At 36.7% G+C, this 19,727-nt stretch overlaps 1 protein-coding gene across 7 annotated transcripts in view; it reads right to left on the bottom strand.

Annotated features, from left to right (window-relative positions):
* Positions 1-19,727, bottom strand: part of TANC2 (tetratricopeptide repeat, ankyrin repeat and coiled-coil containing 2) — a 371,608-nt gene that overhangs the window by 128,565 nt on the left and 223,316 nt on the right. For all 7 annotated transcript variants that reach the window (XM_042256150.2, XM_027974357.3, XM_042256152.2 and 4 more), the window contains 2 exons: positions 16,046-16,232; positions 3,445-3,708 (listed from right to left, as the gene is read on the bottom strand). In XM_042256150.2, the coding sequence (XP_042112084.1) occupies positions 3,445-3,708; positions 16,046-16,232 (451 nt within the window). The remainder of the gene's footprint in view (positions 1-3,444; positions 3,709-16,045; positions 16,233-19,727) is intronic.

Raw genomic sequence — 19,727 nt, 5'->3', positions numbered from 1 at the left:
CAGTTTCTTTAAAAGTTAAACATAAATTTACCCTATGATCTAGCAATTCCAATCCTAGATATCTATTCAAGAGAGATGAAAACATGTATCTACTCAAAGACTTGCACAAGAATGTTCATAGCAGCAGTATTCAGAATAGCTAAAAAATGAAAACAAACAAACAAACAAACCCCTCAAAGTCCATCAGCTGGGGTTGGACAGATAAAAGGAGCTACAGGTATACAATGGAATACTATTTGCAATAAAAAGAAACAAACTTCTGACAGCTTTAAGTAAATCATCCAGTTGTTGAAATTATCTGAATATTTTTAATCAGCACTAAAAATCAGGTATTTTTTTAAGATCTAGTTATGTCACCTAGGACCGCTATTTCTAAATCAAAGACAAGGGAAAACCCTTTTAGAAAGACAAGAATCTAACCATACACTTTATATATTTTTTTGGTTGAAGTATAGTTTACATACATAAAGTACATAAATCTTACATGTTTAGCTCAATAAATTTTTATCTGTGTATACACCAAGGCAACCACCATTCAGATCAATATAGAGAAGGCTTCCTTAATTTATATTCCCACCAAAGGTAACCACTACTTTAGTTTTTCACCATAGAAGTGCCATAGCTTTGGCTGTTTTTCTGAACTTTATATAAATATATATACTTCATATAGTATGCACTCTCCATGATGTTGTCTGCAGTGGTAGTACATTATTTTTCTTTGTTGTATACCATTCATCCAGTCTGTTGATGGACATGTGGGCAACTTTCTGTAAAACCTAAAGTTAGTATTGGGTCTCCCTGGTGGCTCAGTGGTATAGAATCTGCCTGCCTCTGCAGGAGACGTGGGTCTGATCCCTGGGTCAGGAAGATCCCCTGGAAAAGGGAATAGCAACCCACTCCAGTATTGCTTTCCTGGAAATCACATGGACAGAGGAGTCTGGTAGGCTACAGTCCACGGGGTCATAAAAGGGTCAGACACGACTTAGTGACTAAACAACAACAACAACAATAAATTAATGAATCTTGACAGACATGTATGCTCAAGAAGGGAAATAATTTATAGTCTCTTCAGTAAACTCAAAAGAGAACAAAAGAAGCTTATACTTCTCTTTCCTAAGAAGTGCTCAGGGCCCTTCTCAACAGAGCCAGAATTCTCTCAGGAGTCACTGCAGCTTAGTTAAGACATTCTAACATGTATACTATCATGTGAATTGAATCGCCAGTCTATGTCTGACGCAGGATGCAGCATGCTTGGGGCTGGTGCATGGGGATGACCCAGAAAGACGTTATGGGGAGGGAGGTGGGAGGGGGTTCATGTTTGGGAATGCATGTAAGAATTAAAGATTTAAAAAAAAAAAAAAAGAAATAGAGAATCTTGAAAATAGGTTTATTATAATTTTGCATTTGCTACAAGAAAAGAGGACAGTGTTCATGTTCAGAGATATGAAAACAGCATGAATCTCAAAACTTTAAGAACTCAAGTCAGAAAATTCTAGTTAAGCATATTTTGCCATTTCTAAAAAATGTTAAATAAAATCTGCTCATATGTATCCTCCCAAAAAAAAAAAAAAAAAAGAAGTAAATTGGGATGCACCATGAAGGCTGGTAGCTTTAGTTTCCATTTTTATGTAAGTAAGGATCTAAATGCTTCTCTTTCAGATAGACTGAATTTACCTAGCAATTTCTCATAAGTTATAGCATTCTAGGATTCTAAAATGACATCATGGTTGGGGATCATTGTATTTAAAAGAACCTAGGAGAGAAAATTTTGTCATTATATAGAAGTGAATACTCTTTGAGAAATGAATATTAACATCTTCCACTGATGTTCTGGATGAGCCATTCTCCTCATAATCATATCTGATGACAGATGCTGATGGTCTCCCAGAGGATGGAACAAAGAGTAGTGGCTTAGAAAAGGTTCAGAAGGGAGATGGGGAAGTCAAGAAGCATCGCATTATCATCTGCATAACAAACAATTTCATCTGGAAACTAGGAGCTCTTGCCTACAGTAAGTATTTTATTATCTTGTGTCAGTGAGATAAACCTATCTAGGCACTCATCAGGTAAGTGAGAGAGACAAATGTAACTTTAACTTTGTAGCCTGGACCAGGTCCGGATATGATGGTTCATTTTGATAATGTCAGAGTGCCCGACTGTTCTGCAAAAGTCTTGGTCTCAGTTATTAGACAGCAACTTAGCGCAGTTAAAATGATCCCTTGACGTAGTTCTGAACAGCTGCTAAAGAAAAATGACTTCATATTCCAGCCACTTATTTTCTGTATCACCCCCTTATGACTGAGACTGCTAGTGGTGTCTGAGTTATTCTCAGGCAATGTAGGTACCTGGTGATTCTACTTTGATAATATAGCCAGAGTACTGTGAAAATACCTAGCTATTTGAATGGGGAAGTTAATTCTTGCTGCCTGCCTGCCACACTCTCAAACTATAGGTGATGATTTCTGATAATGTAAATTCTACTGAAATATGCTTCAATTTAATAACGTTTTTTACTTTTTTGCTGCATTGCACAGCTTGCGGAATCTTAGTTCCCTGACCAGGGATCACACTTCAGCCTTTGGCAGTCAAAGTGTGAAATTCTAACCACTAGACCCCAGGGAATTCCCGCATTATATTTTTAAAACCAAAGTTTTTAAAACCTAAATTCTCAAATTTAAATCCTTTAAAAGACTTCTGATGTTAGAAAAGACTGAAGAGACTGACAATATACTTTATAGGTTCTTGGCTTACCTGGTGGCTCAGAGGTTAAAGCGTCTGCCTCCAATGCGGGAGACCAGGGTTCGATCCCTGGGTCGGGAAGATCCTCTGGAGAAGGAAATGGCAACCCACTCCAGTATTCTTCCCTGGAGAATCCCATGGACAGAGAAGCCTAGTAGGTTACAGTCCATGGGGTCGCAAAGAGTCGGACACGACTGAGCGACTTCACCTTCACCTCACCTTTAGATTTTGAGTGCTAAATCACTTCAGTTATGTCCAACTCTGCAACCCTCTGGAGAGAAACCCTCTGGAGAGAAGCCCTCTGGGCTCCTCTGTCCATGGGATTCTCCAGACAAGAATACTGGAGTGGGTTGCCATGCCCTTCTCCAGGGGATCTTCCAGACCCAGGGATCGAATCTGAGTCTCTCATGTCTCCTGCATTGGCAAGTGGGTTCTTTACCACTAGCACCACCCGGGAAGCCCCTTTTTGATTTTATACATGTTTTTATTTTATAACTGTATTTTGGAAGCAGAATTAAAATGTCACTTAAGGAACATGAACCTTTTCCCAGGTTCAAAAAGATATACACAAGTATATTACCCAAACACAAAATAATAGCTTAGTTGAAGAAAATAAATGGAAATTTTAAATATTGTAAGAGCAGAATTAATCTTCATTTCAGTACATATGCCAGTAAAATGGTGATTTAAAAAAATAAAACTTACCTGCTACTGAGTTTGGCCGTGGCATAAGATAAAGAGGAATAGACTGTACTGATTGTGATAAAACGGTTTCCAAATTCCTCTCTGGTATCTTATTCAGACTGTAGGTGGATGCCGTCATGTTTTCATCTACTCGATACAAACAAGAATCCATGCTGGATTTTTGAGACTGCCAAGGCTTTAGGTTTCCTCCAGATCCTAATTCTTTACTGCTTTCCCCAACATACTTTGTGCGTTCCATGTTTTCAGAATAGCTTGTCAAGGTAGCTGAAAAACAGTAAAATGAAAACTGAGAGATTAATCTGTTTATAATTACCCAAATGCAAGACTAGATAACAAAAATATTAGTAACATTATTTTTAAAAGGTTACGATGATCCTTTCATCTCCACCATGAAATTTATTTATTTATTTTTAATTAAAACAATTTATTTGGCTGCACTGGGTCTTAAGTTTCAGCATGCAGGATCATTAGTTGCTGCACGTGGTCTCTCCAGTAGTGGCATGAAAACTGTTAGTTGAGGCATGTGGGCTCTAGTTTCTCTGACCAGGAATCAAAGCAAGGTCCCCTGCATTGGGAGCTCAGAGTCTTAGCCACTGGACCACCAGGGAAGGACCTCTATCATGAAATTAAATAACTGAAACCAAAATATAACTTTCTTTCACATAGATTCCAATATATTTATTTTCACAACTCTTATTTGAATGAATTAAAGAAATTCATATATCAGTGCTATAGGACTTACAACCAGGGCCTATCAATGGTAAAAACTTCAGGATTCCATCAAAACGGAATTTATATACTTTTCGTGGATTGCTGGACAGTGTCAAAGATATCAAAAAGGTCTTTATACTCTTTTTATCCTATATTTTTCCTCACTTAAATTATTTCCTGGCCATTTTCAAGTAACAAAGAATTATAACATATAAACAGTCCTTAAGTAGACCCTAATACAGGAGAAAGAACCTGTTTAAATAAGGAAACACTACACAGACTTCTTGAATAGCTGCCCTCTCCTCCATTCTTAATTAATTCACTTAATATATTCAGACTTCCGGTCATAAACAGCCCAATAGATCACAACCTTTCTGCCAACAAAAACAATGTTACACCTTCTCCAATGAGATTCTATGGATTCTATAGCATATTTTATAATCTCTGAATATATTCAGTGATAGCAGATAGTGTATATTTATATTATGTGTTTATGTGTCTGTGGTTGTTCTTTTTAAACAGATGCATGTTTCTTATTCTAATTTAGAGAAACTGTCTCATTTAAAATACATTTCAACATTTTTCTTTCAGAAAAATCTGACTGAAGTATAGTTTCGTTTGCGATAAAGATGTCATGATTCATCTGACTTTGTATTCTTAGCCAGAAGCTTGGAGTTCACACAGCTGCTAGGGTCAGTATACTGAAAGATGGAGAGTGCAAACTTCTGTTTCCCAAAGGACTAATCCACATGGAAAGTGTCTATTATTTAACCCTTTGCCTTTCATGTCTGGTGTTTTTTTTTTTTTTTGGTGGTGTGTACCAGCAGAAGTTTTTATCCTTAGGTTCCAAATCAAGAGCTGGCTAAGATTCACTTGTATCTGTGTGGATTTCAGTTCAGTTCAGTCGCTCAGTCATGTCCGACTCCTTGCGACCCCATGAATCGCAGCACGCCAGGCCTCCCTGTCCATCACCAACTCCCGGAGTTCACTCAGACTCACGTCCATTGAGTCCGTGATGCCATCCAGCCATCTCATCCTCTGTCGGCCCCTTCTCCTCCTGCCCCTAATCCCTCCCAGCATCAGAGTCTTTTCCAATGAGTCAACTCTTCACATGAGGTGGCCAAAGTACTGGAGTTTCAGCTTTAGCATCATTCCTTCCAAAGAAATCCCAGGGCTGATCTCCTTCAGAATGGACTGGTTGGGTCTCCTTGCAGTCCAAGGGACTCTCAAGAGTCTTCTCCAACACCACAGTTCAAAAGCATCAATTCTTCGGTGCTCAGCCTTCTTCACAGTCCAACTCTCACATCCATACATGACCACAGGAAAAACCATAGCCTTGACTAGACGGACCTTAGTCAGCAAAGTAATGTCTCTGCTTTTGAATGTGCTATCTAGGTTGGTCATAACTTTTCTTCCAAGGAGTAAGCGTCTTTTAATTTCATGGCTGCAGTCACCATCTGCAGTGATTTTGGAGCCCAGAAAAACAAAGTCTGACACTGTTTCCACTGTTTCCCCATCTATTTCCCATGAAGTGATGGGACCGGATGCCATGATCTTTGTTTTCTGAATGTTGAGGTTTAGGCCAACTTTTTCACTCTCCTCTTTCACTTTCATCAAGAGGCTTTTTAGTTCCTCTTCACTTTCTGCCATAAGGGTGGTGTCATCTGCATATCTGAGGTTATTGATATTTCTCCCGGCAATCTTGATTCCAGCTTGTGCTTCATCCAGCCCAGCATTTCTCATGATGTACTCTGCATAGAAGTTAAATAAGCAGGCTGACAATATACAGCCTTGACATACTCCTTTCCCTATCTGGAACCAGTCCGTTGTTCCATGTCCAGTTCTAACTGCTGCTTCCTGACCTGCATACAGATTTCTCAAGAGGCAGGTCAGGTGGTCTGGTAATCCCATTTCTTTCAGAATTTTCCACAGTTTATTGTGATCCACACAGTCAAAGGCTTTGGCATAGTCAATAAAGCAGAAATAGATGTTTTTCTGGAACTCTCTTGCTTTTTCCACGATCCAGCGGATGTTGGCAATTTGACCTCTGGTTCCTCTGCCTTTTCTAAAGCCAGCTTGAACATCAGGAAGTTCATGGTTCATGTATTGCTGAAGCCTGGCTTGGAGAATTTTGAGCATTACTTTACTAGCTTGTGAGATGAGTGCAATTGTGAGGTAGTTTGAGCATTCTTTGGCACTGCCTTTCTTTGGGATTGGAATGAAAACTGACCTTTTCCAGTCCTGCGGCCACTGCTGAGTTTTCCAAATTTGCTGGCATATTGAGTGCAGCACTTTCACAGCATCATCTTTCAGGATTTGAAACAGCTCAACTGGAATTCCATCACCTCCACTAGCTTTGTTTGTAGTGATGCTTTCTAAGGCCCACTTGACTTCACATTCCAGGATGTCTGGTTCTAGATGAGTGATCACACCATCATGATTATCTGGGTCGTGAAGATATTTTTTGTACAGTTCTTCTGTGTATTCTTGCCACCTCTTCTTAATATCTTCTGCTTCTGTTAGGTCCAGACCATTTCTGTCCTTTATCGAGCTCATCTTTGCATGAAATGTTCCCTTGGTATCTCTAATTTTCTTGAAGAGATCTCTAGTCTTTCCGATTCTGTTCTTTTCCTCTATTTCTTTGCACTGATCACTGAAGAAGGCTTTCTTATCTCTTCTTGCTATTCTCTGGCACTCTGCATTCAGATGCTTATATCTTTCCTTTTCTCCTTTGTATATATTCCAGAAATACAGCCCTTTCCCCCAGATAAACCATGAGCACATTCAGTAGGTTCCAAACACTGAAACACTACACTTTTTAAAGGTCTGAGAAGGTAGTAATTGGTTTCACTATTTTCAATATTTCAAATAATTTCTAAGAAATAATATATTTACTGGTGACCAGCTAACTAAAATGTTAAGCTTCAATAAACTTAGCTGCAGTTACATCAGGGTGATAACACTAGTTACCTACATGTTGAACAGAAATTTTGGCATATATACATATACACACATACACACACACACATATGTATATATACACATAATATGCCACTTCTCAGGTGGCTGGCTCAGTGGTAAAGAATCTGCCTGCCAACAGGAGATGCAGGAGACAAGGGTTTGATTCCTATGTCAGGAAGATGCCTGGAGAGGAGAATGGCTACCCACTCCAGTATTCCTGCCTGGAGAATTCCATGGACAGTGGAGCCTGGAGGGCTATAGTCTATAGAGATGGACATGACTGAGCAATTCAACAACAACAACATGATACATAAATACATCATACATATACATGTTTGATAAATAAAAATGAGATATAAACTATTTGATGATGCACAGTGTGATGTCGAAAATTTTTTCAAAAATATGAGGTCTATCAATAAAAATTATGAAAGTCCTCACTGGTGGTGAAAAGATCTAAGAAACTGAATTCATGGTACAAAGACAGAAATATTCAGTGCCTATGGACCCTATTTATCATTTAAATGATGAAATTTACAATAAGGAAGGGCATCTATGGTCGTGGTATTTAAAGTAAAAACAAGGAAGACATCTAGTTTCTCAAGTAAGAAGAGCACTGATGTCATTTTGCACTTCAATTGTACTATCTGCCTAAACCAAACCTGATACTTCATTTTTTTTTCAAACCTAAAGTATCCTCTGCCCTTTTTCACTAAAGAGAAATGTATCTAGGCTGTGGCACACAGTTTAAACTATGATCAACATGTATCTGTTGAGAGGATGAATAACTTAGTCTTATTGGATATTCAATGGTCCAGAACCACTGGGGACCAGAGTGAAAACAGACAACTCACAAAAAGTACCAGAAGTTAAGAGTCTCTGGTAAACATTCCCACTGAGGAATTTTGTACATTTCTGCTTCACTGATGCTCTTCCCAGAGCACGGTGACTCTGAGTTAATTTCATTCAATTATTTAGTCAATAAAATTTTATTGATCAACTAGTTTGTGTCAGAGTACAGTGGTGAACAAGATAGGTCCTAAATCATTAATCCCAGAAAAGGGACAATTCTGTGGCAGAAGAGGCCATACAAAGAAAAAAAATGAAGAATCACAAAATGAAATGCTATTTTTAATAGCAACATGCTAATATCCATATATTATTTAACAGATACTTCTATTTTACTGAACTATTCCTCTATAGTGAGACCGTATCATGTAATTTAAAGTTACCAAAGAGTATGAAGCATCAGAGAATACAACGATATTTTTGATTCATGTAGTTACTAAAAATTTCAAAAGTCTAAAGCCCACACAATCTATATATCAGATGTTGGGCTACATGAATTAACAACCCGTATGTGCAAAGTTTCTATGAATGGAGCTGAAGAGGAAGACATGGCCTCTCACTGAAAAATATACGTATCTGTTTTCCAATAGACCTATTCTGTCCCTACTTTAATTCTTTAGATCTAGTCTTTTCCAGGTGGAACAAAGAATGGTGGGAAGATATTGAGTTGTAACTAACTAAAGAGATTTTTCTGAGACTTTCTGCATTTTCTTTCCTTGATATAGAAAAAAAATTGCTATCTCAGTATAAAGAAGTGCTGACACAGCCATACAGGACAGTAAGACAGTGTGAGGAAGTAGGAATTACAGGCTTATAAACAGGCTCATTGTGAATAAAATTAAGTCCATATATTAAAAAAGTTTTATTGAGGTATAATTTACATACCACAAAATATACCCTCTGTAAATGGATTGATACATGGATATAGGTACATTTGCTTGTCGTCAATAATATTTAAAAACTGACAGCAATAATCTTTCAAAAAAGCTTAACATTCCTTATCCTGGCATCTGTGTCAGTCCTAAGGGGCCCAGAAATGTTCCCAGTAATAGCAATAGTAATCATTGCTTGAAATCTGATGGTAATCATTTTTATCTTGATTCACTACTCTGCTTTTGTTGATAAAGACTAAGTTTTTAATGCTGGATAATGGTGTTAGGTCATCTGTTCTGAGAGAAAATGATTTAGAACTATGCAGTGTGGGTTTTGAAGTTATACAGACCTGAACTTGAATCTCAGATTTGCCTCTTAACATCTGTGTGATCTGGGACCAATTATTTTTGAACCCCAGTTTTCTAAGTCTAAGAAAGATCATTATACTATTATGTAAGACAGAGTTAATTTACAGCTAGACTGGGCCAGTCCTATACTTATCTCTAGGGATGACTGGAAGTCTGGAACTGACTCTTAGCCAAGATAAGGTCAACTGGGATAAATAACAACTTAAAATTTGCTGTTTAAAGTTTGAAATTCCCCAGGTAGCACCCAGGTCTAGTTGTTTATTGACAGCTTACATCTGGAGTACTTAGATAGCCTGGCTTAGCCTGGGACCAGAGACGGATAAAAAGCTTCACTGTCAACTTTTGGGGAGCTCTCCTGAAACCAAGATTCCTTTATACAAATCTTGGTGATTTACACTCTGGGGACAGAGCACCTCCATCCTATTTGATTAAAAAGGAACCTCGAGAGCGCCACCTGGGAGGGTCTTGGGTCCTCTGTACTCACTTGCATTCTTTTTCACTTGCTGGACTATATCTTTACTAAAAGCTTTTTGTAAGAATTTTTCTGTGGAGTCTTATGTATCTTTTCAATTATTTGATCCTGGCGACTCTTTACTCTATTTTCTTATGACTGTAAGAATTAAATAATGGTATGGTACCTGCCTAAACAACAACAACCTTCCTCATACTCTGTACTATAATCAATGGTTGCTGTCATTGTTATTATTATATTAGTTAGGTCAATCATGCAAGGGAAATGCTCTGGTTTTCTTGATCATTTAAATAGGCAGTGTCCAGACAGACATCTTTAACAAATATCCATGCAATATAACTACCAAAATTTATTCAGTTCAGTTCAGTTCAGTCGCTCAGTGCTAAGTAATCAGAAGGTGAACGTTCCCTGGTGGCTCAGTTGGCGAAGAATCTGCCTGCGATGCAGGAAAATCAGGTTCGATCCCTGGCGGGGGAAGATCTCCTGGAGAAGGAAATGGCAACCCACTCCAGTGTTCTTGCCTGGAAAATCCCATGGTCAGAGGAGCCTGGCGGGCTACAGCCCATGGGGTCACAAAGAGTCAGACACGAGTGAGCGACTAAACCACCTCCAAGGATGACAGAGTCACCAGCTCAGTAACTGGTAGAACTTAGTGAAGAGACAATTGCACATTTCTGAAAACAGGTTGTAGAAAATATGAAAAATTATCTAATGCTCAGTTTGTGACTCAGAAGAGTGACTTCTTAAATGTGACAATTTGGACCAGAGAATACATTACATCCTACTGGAATGTGTGTGTGTGTGTGTGTGTGTGTGTGTGATTCAGTCGTTCAGTGACTCTTTGTGACTGCATGGACCAGGCTCCTCTATCCATAGAATTCTTCAGGCAAGAATACTGGAGTGAGTAGCCATTCCCTTCTCCAGGGGATCTTCCCAACCCAGGGATAGAACCCAGGTCTCCTGCATTGCAGGAAGATTCTTTTATTTTTATTTGTTTTTTTTTTTAATTTTTATTTTTACTTTATTTTACTTTACAATACTGTATTGGTTTTGCCATACACTGACATGAATCCACCACGGGTGTACATGCGATCCCAAACATGAACCCCCTCCCACATGCAGGAAGATTCTTTACCACTGCATCACCTTGGAAGCCCTGCCTACTGGAATATATGTTACTAAAGGAACAAGGGTATTTGATGAGGAGTTTCTGATTTTGCTTTTTAGTTACTAATGTGAAATATTAGGCGGAAAAATCACTGAACAAGTAAAGGTGTAGGCATTTCATTTTCCTAGGTGTTAAATGATACAAGGCTAAAAGATACAAGACCAAATTTGGCAATAAATCAGGACCTAAAAACAAAAACAAAAAAACAAAACCCTGAGATTTGATTAAAAGGGGGAATTCAAGAATTATACCTTTCTGGAAGGAACTGTGAATCCCCAAATAAACAAAAGGCCAAAACAAAATGGATCCATGCTTAAATTTGTTTTACTAAACAACAATATGCCAAAACAGACCATTATTAAAACTTCACATGAAAGAGGATAGGCTAGAAAAATGATGTGTATCTCAAAGAGTTTATGATTATCAGGATTCTTGCTTGAAGCTATGTACAGCTGATAGATTATATGTAGTTAGTGGTATCTACCTAGGTACATATATAAGGGCATCATACCATTAAATTAATACCAATAAAGTAATTACAAATATGAAATTATACTGTAAATACCTGACAATCATGTCAGTGATATTTTACCACATATTTAAGAAAGCTGTGAGTTTGAAGAGAGAGAAGCTGTGACTGTTACAGAGAATGCTTTCCATGGTAGAAATTAAATCACGTATGGGGTGAATTCAGATCACAGAGAATATAAGAAGTCATAGCTATTTCCAATACTTTAGAATCCAAGAGAGGAACTTTTTATACTTATAAGACTTAAAATTCAGGAAGCCTGCATTTCTAATATTCTGATTTTATAACTAGAATTCTATATATTTTGGCAAGCTATGAAAGTGATACAGGCACGAATCACTAAAATTCTGATCGCTATAGTTACAAAATGTAATCAACAGGAATTCACACTGAACTGACTGATATACAAAGGAATAAAAATGGATAATTCAAATGAACTTTTAATAGCTTTTGTGTTTTTGGTGATGGGGCAAGATTTAAAAGTGGTACACTAACAAACAATAGATTTATTGTTTGAAATAATTAAGCAATATTTAATTTGGAAAAGCAGATATTTCTATAATCAGTGGGGAAAATACTTAAACAAAACATATTAAAATGGTTAAGATAGGCGAGCCTTGAGATTTCCATGGTAATAACAATATCTTTGACTATTATTACTTATGCCACATACAGTTCTCTTCTAACTCAAATGCAATGAAAAAAAAAAAACTAAAGAGAAATAAGTTGTTTCTCAAGATAAGCTGCACATATATAATTTGATAACTGCTCTACAATGTAAGTAATTTTAGAAGCAGAAGACATTATTCTCTTTCTTGTCTCATGATTTTGAAAGTAAATCTGTTTCAGTATTTATATACATTAAATAATGGAAGTTTATTATTCTCCAAATTAGCTCTGTTATCCACAAAGATATTTACTTTTACAAGGAACACAATTTTGGAAATATACCAGAAAAAAATGAGGAACACTGTTATATGTCAAAGTGGAAATCTCATTTTTAATTTCAGAACATTATGAACATTTATTTTGAACATCCATTGACATGTTAACCTTCCAGTTAGAATGTACCTGTAAATGGATTTTGTCCAATCTGTCAGCGCCATGCCCATTGCATGAATAAATATATTTCTAAAGTAATATTTTTGGGTATGGCAATATTGATGACATGCAGTTACAGACACTAATAATACCGACAGAAGAACCCAGGAAGAGGTTTGGCTAGAGATTATAAAAGTCACTGTGCCAAAATGAATCATAAAAAGAACACAGGAGAATAGTCAATGGAGAAATCTAAACTCTACTATTTATTAAAAATTTAATAATAATGTTCCATCTTGTACCCAATGGTCACTCTAAACAGTCAAAAAAGTAACTGAAAGTGCCAGGTCAGTCATCCTTCATCTCCCATCCTTTCACTCTTAAGCTTTCTTTCCTTTTTATAAATATTTACTGAGTGCCTGCCATGCTACCACTACCACATTTTCAGTTATTGGACTAGGCGCTACAGATATGGATGAGTAAGGCACATTTTCTCCTAACAAGAAATTAAATAGTCTAAGGATGAAAAGCAGGCTCTTAAAGGGACTATAATACTAGTGTTAAATGCAATGACACAGATATGCTGTATCTGGGAACATGGAATAGTAACAGGCACTGGAGAGGAGGTGGAATGGAGAAATGAAGAGAGGGGGTGGTGGCAGCAGTGACTGGAATACCTAAGGTGATTCTTTTTTTTAAACCGTTTTTTTCTTTTATTATCATTATTTTTTTTTACTTTACAATACTGTATTGGTTTTGCCATACATTGACATGAATCCACCATGGGTGTACATGAGTTCCTAATCCTGAACCCCTCTCCCACCACCCTCCCCATATCATCTCTCTGGGTCATCCTAGTGCACCAGCCCCAAGCATCCTGTATCCTGTATCGAACCTAGACTGGCAATTCATTTCTTACATGATAGTATACATGGTTCAATGCCATTCTCCTATAAGATGATTCTTAAAAGTATTGAGCAGTTAATCAAATTTAAGAGGGATAGAGGAGATTACAGGCAGGATGATCAATATAGGCAAAAGTACAGAGGTGAAAAACTGGAACGTGTCAGGTTACCACAAAATTTAATGTTAGCCTCTAGTAGTGGAATTAAAGGCTGGAGAAATTGGCTGTGGACAGATCAGGAGTGATCTGATCAGATTTGGTTTCCAGGTAGATTATTGCACCTTACAGATAACAGAATCAAAGTAGTAATCATTTTTCAGTTAATTTACTTTGGTGGCTGTGGGAAAAACAGACTTAGAAAGGACAAGAAGAAAAAGCAGACAGAACAGTTAGATCTGTATTAATCTAGGTCTAAGAAAATGAGGATTATGAAGGCAATGCTAGGAGAGATGAAAAGAAAATACAGGGATGAGAAATACAGGGGAAGGAAGGAGGCAAGGATTCCCCTTGGCTTTCTAGCTTGGGTTCCTGGGTAGATAGTGATGTCACAATAAGAATATTTTAGACAATTTTATGCAAGTAAATCTGAAAAAGATTAAAAAATTATTAAGGAACACAGATTCAGGAAGGAAAAATACTTTTAAGTCCTATAGTATTAAATACGTTGAAGTAGTAGTTTAAAAAATCTACATGAAGAAAATATCAGGATCTTCCTGAAGCAGGACTCAAACCCACGTCTCCTATATTGCAGATGGATTTTTTACCTGGTTGAGCCATCAGAGAAGACCAGTTTAATGGTAGATCCTACTAAACGGTCAAGAAATAGATAATTCCAATTTTCTACAAATTATTTCAGAGATTACAAAAAGAGGCTACTTTCCATCATATTTTATCTATGTATTTTGTTTTGTTAAAATATTTAGCTATTTAATGATAGTATCTTCATAAATACTCCTCATATAAAGAAATCACAAGTTAGAAATTATGTTAAATACTGAGAGTATATAAAATTATTAGATAGGAATCCTGCCTTTAAGGAGCTTTGGAGTAAGTTTTGAAATCAGGAAGTTTGAGTCTTCCAGACTTTGTTCCCTTTTTCAAAACTGTTTTGACTATTCATGATCCTTTGAGATTCTACATGAATTTTAGAATGGGTGTTTCTGCAAACAACTTTGTTGGGATTATGATAGGGATTTCAATGATTCTACAGATTGCTTTGAGAAATACTATCATTTTAACAATCCATGAACAGGACGCATCTCCAATTATTTAAGTCTTTTTAAAATTTCTTCACTAATGTTTTATAATGTCTAGTGTCTTTTACCTGCTTGGTTAAATTTACTCCTAAGTCTTTTATTCTTTTTGATGCTATTGTAGTGGAATTTTTTCTTAACTTTTTTTTTTTTTTTTGGTTATCTACTGTCAGTGTATAGAAATGCAACTGGTTTTTGTATGTTAATTTTGCATCCTGTAAAAATATTCTTTTTATTGGCTCATTATTTAAAACGAATAAATTCACATGCTGATATACATTCATTTAAGTGAAAGAGATATGCTTAGTTGACATGGCATTAAATTATTTGCCATAACATCTAAACAAATATTTTTATTTGATAACCTATAGAAGCAAGCCAAGGAGAAGGCAATGGCAACCCACTCCAGTACTCTTGCCTGGAAAATCCCATGGATGGAGGAGCCTGGTGGGCTGCAGTCCATGGAGTCGCTAAGAGTTGGACACGGCTAAGCGACTTCACTTTCACTTTTCACTTTTATGCATTGGAGAAGGAAATGGCAACCCACTCCAGTGTTCTTGCCTGGAGAATCCCAGGGATGGCGGAGCCTGGTGGACTGCTGTCTATGGGGTCGCACAGAATCGGACACGACTGAAGCGACTTAGCAGCAGCAGCAGAAGCAAGCCAAATGAGGAAAAAATATTTTATTGTCTTACTTCCATTTTCCTGCCCTCCTCAGTGTCCGTCATTTGTTGAGCAGCCTTTCCTCACCGCTTCCCTGAAACCTTTACCTTCCTTGGCACTAATTACATTATACTGCCTTGATTTTTCTCCTGTTTGTCTGATTACTCCATTTCTGTATCCACACCTCTCACCTCTCCCTGATCAATTAGAATGTTCCCTAAGATTCTGTGCTCAGTCTTGCTTTCCCCCTTTGCATTTCTTTTCTTCAAATTCTTTTCCCAAACTTTCCTCATTTCCATGTGACTGACTCCCCTTAACAAGCATACAACAGGCAGTAAGTATACGACAAACTGAGAAATACCAAGAAACTCTACCAGTTTAGTGAGAAATGAACTTTTTCTGAACGACTTCTGTCGGTAGATGGATGATTTAAGTGAATTTACAAGAAGAAGTAGGAAGAACTTTCTCTATTCACCCCTTCTTTCACCAGATAGTGTCTTTATTTATTTACTTTTTGCTCATTCAGGGTATTTTATTTTCATAAAGTAGACAATCTTGGACTTTTGTACGATCAGTGAGATAATGTCTTTAAAGGACTGGGTAAGCAGGGAGGGACACCTCTGTTTTTTTTTTTTTTTTATGCTTTATGTCCCTCTACAACAACATTAAAAAGAAAAGGACACATATTTTATACATATATATAAATATATCTCAATAACTCAAAAGCAGAATTTTTGAAAACCTTAAGCTTGTGTAATTATTACAAAAAGAAAAAAGACACAAAATGATTAGTATATAAACCAACTCACCAATGATTCCACTGTCTCTGCTTTCAAGGGTAGAGGTTGGACTCGTGACAGCCCCATAGCTGCCATCCTTGGCGGTCGCACTTGTACTGACTGGTGGGAGAGTGGAACAGGGGCTACTGGCTGGTGGAGAGGCAGTGCTGCTAGTCAAGGTGGAACAGGGACTTATCCGCTGGGTGATTGCTGAGGTCTGAAAAGTTGAAATGAAAAATAAGATAAGCTGATCAGCTGTTAAGTGAAAGTGTATCTTATGGTAAAACATATGCTTTGATAACAAAAAGAAAAAAAAAAACCTACATGCACAGCTTTTACAGCTATTAGGTTCTGTTTGTTTTTGCTTTCCGGGCTAAAGCATTCTGTGTTCTATAATTAAGGTGAAACCTGATAAATTTAACATGAGCAGAGACTGTGGTCTGTTTTGTTCTGCCTGGGAAATTTACAGTGACAAGTAGTCTTTATTATTGCTATGAATTAATAGATGATTTTTTTTATTCATCAAAAATTTTTCTTGCTGCTTTCAATCAAGAATTTTCTGAAGGCTTAGAACTTGGTCTTACTAATAATTTTCTTTGGATTAAAAAAAAAAAATCTTTGCAGCCAAGGAGTAATAAAACTAAAGTTCTTAATGCAAATATAGATGGGCTTTTTTTGATACATAGGTGGCTTCTCAGAAGTAACAAATAAATGTAGGGAAAATGCCTATCTAAAAGTTTGTCAAATGAAGTACAGTAATATTAATTTAATACAAACAAAATAATTTCTCTGTAAAAACTGATTATGGACAGATCACTGAGTGACTCTTATACCTGAAGTTACCTCCTTTTTACATTTTTGATGGGATGCAATGAATAATCACCAAAAATACTGATGGTAATATATTCTGGTTTACCTAGTTTAATGAAAATTCATTTTCTTTAGCTCTTTCTACCCAAATAAATTAATGAAATAATGAATGAAAGTATATATGTTTTTTCGAACACTTAAGAAATTTTTTCCTTTTCAAAACAGTAACTGGTCAATGGCAGATTACTTGAAAGAGGACTAATGATACATTTGACATTAAAAAAAAAGCATTTCAATTTCTTTACATATAAAGTCTACTCATAATCTCTTTGACGAATTGAAGAGTTACATTTTATAACTTGATTGGAAAATATGTTGATCACTGGATATGAGAATATTAAGGCTCTTTGACTCATCCCCAAATGAGCGCCAGATGCAATCCCCTGTATGTAATTATCTGTGTTGAATCCAGGTTTTGATTTTAATTTAAATGTTATAACCAGGATATAAAAGATACATGCAACTCAACCAAGCATAAATGACATTCTCAGAACACTGCAATCAAGTAAATATTTCCAATCATATAACTAATATTAGAAACTGATTCTTTTTAATAATACAATAAGCCCTCAAATCTATGCCATTTCTCTTCTACATAATTTTTCACCATTGGAAGGAGGAGTTTCAATTTCTTTGTAATTTCCTTTATTTCTACAAAATTGATGTCAGTCTATTAGAGCATGAGTAGGGCTTGCAGGAGAATTACCTGTGGAATGTTAAAAACAAGTTTCACTACAAAACTGACAGATACTGACCCCCACCCTAGTCTTGCTAAATTAGAATCCTCCCTAGTTAGAATCTGGCATAGCAATTTTTAACCACTTCATTCTCAGTTTAAGAAACATGTGGGTACTTTATTAGCATTGTACTAGAATCTTTTTACATTAGATATATCTATAGTCATTCCATATTGAAAAAGTTTCATTTTGGTATGAATCTATTACTTCTATGGTAACTCATTTCCATTTTCAGACAAGATTCTCAGTCTGTTCTCTGAGAAAGGAAACTATTATATGCATAAAACAGCAAAGGTGAAGGTTAAGCTCAAATGACATGTAATTTTTACTGTAAGTTATTTTCTGGAAAATAAAGCATTTATCACAGAATGTATGCTTTAAAAGCTTTAACCGTAAAAGCAAAGCTTAAAAGTTAATGAGATACAGAAATCTCTTTTAGGCACAGAAAGACAACATTATTTACTCGCCACACTGTAGGCTAAAATGGACACCTACTTAAGCCACTCTACTTCTAAAACCTTTCGGTGGTTTTCCCATTGATCCCATTGGATCCCAAACTCCCAATCTGGATCTCTTCAAGGTCCTACATCCTAATACTCCAGACATTACAGAGAAAAGAAAATACACTGGTCAACTGAATATCACTTTGAATATCTTGTCTTTTGCAAAAAAAATGATATATGCTAACTTGTGTGTGCTGGATTCTGTCATTATTGATACTGTTCTAGAGGACACCATTACTATAGGTCTTCTTAAACAAAGCCTATCTTTGTTAGCATGCTCTTTAGCACAGAAGAAAGTCACTAATAATCTTCCTAAGACTAGAAATTTCAGTGATCAATTCAGCCACTTTCTTAGGTGGTTCCAAGACAGTGTCATGGTATATTACATTTCAAGTAGGCTATTATGTAGTTTTATTATTAATATCTTACATTTGTTTAATGTTTCAAAGTTAAAGTTTTTTTTTAAAAAATGTTACTACCTCATTTCTCCTTATCAACCAAGTATGAGGTGTAAAAACTACACAAAATATAAAAGCTATGAAGCAATTTCCTCCAACTCAAACAGTTTCTGAATACATTTACATACCAATTATATTACATATTGTTTTATATCTTTCGTTTGCATGACATTTTATAGCTTACAAAGTGCTTTCGTATTCATGATTTAACCTGATCTTCACAACAATCCTGTCATTATTTCATATTACTCTGGACTGGTATGGTGTAGCTATTGAGAACACTAAGTTGTAAAAGCAGACTGCCTGATTCGAATACTATTCCACCACTTTCTGGCAGTGTTTCTTTTTTTTCTTATCTGAAAATTGAAATATTAAAAGGACTCTACCACACTGAGTTGCAAGGAAGCTTAAATCAAACAGTGTAAGTAAAGCAATTAGTACCATGATTATAAATAGTAAACACTTATTTCATGTTAGTTACTATTAACTTTGAAAAACCTAAAGCTGAGAGAGGTTAAGCGACATGTCCAAATTTACAAAATGGTAGGTGGTAGAGCTGGAACCAGAACACAGATTTTCTACCTCCTGGTTTAGTGACTTTTCTATTATGGCATCACTTTCAGTTCAGTTCAGTTCAGTCGCTCAGTTGTGTCCGACTCTTTGCGACCCCATGAATCGCAGCACTCCAGGCCTCCCTGATCATCACCAACTCCCGGAGTTCACTCAGACTCACGTCCATCAAGTCAGTAATGCCATCCAGCCATCTCATCCTCTGTCGGCCCCTTTTCCTCCTGCCCCCAATCCCTCCCAGCATCAGAGTCTTTTCCAGTGAGTCAACTCTTCGCATGAGGTGGCCAAAGTACTGGAGTTTCAGCTTTAGCATCATTCCTTCCAAAGAAATCCCAGGGCTGATCTGCTTCAGAATGGACTGGGTGGATCTCCTTGCAGTCCAAGGGACTCTCAAGAGTCTTCTCCAACACCACAGTTCAAAAGCATCAATTCTTTGGCGCTCAGCCTTCTTCACAGTCCAACTCTCACATCCATATGTGACTACTGGAAAAACCATAGCCTTGACTAGACAGACCTTAGTCGGCAAAGTAACGCCTCTGCTTTTGAATATGCTGTCTAGGATGGCCGTAACTTT

Source organism: Ovis aries, chromosome 11 (genome assembly GCF_016772045.2).
Source record: "Ovis aries strain OAR_USU_Benz2616 breed Rambouillet chromosome 11, ARS-UI_Ramb_v3.0, whole genome shotgun sequence".
Lineage (NCBI taxonomy): Eukaryota > Metazoa > Chordata > Mammalia > Artiodactyla > Bovidae > Ovis > Ovis aries.
This window is presented reverse-complemented; position numbering and strand designations above follow the sequence as displayed.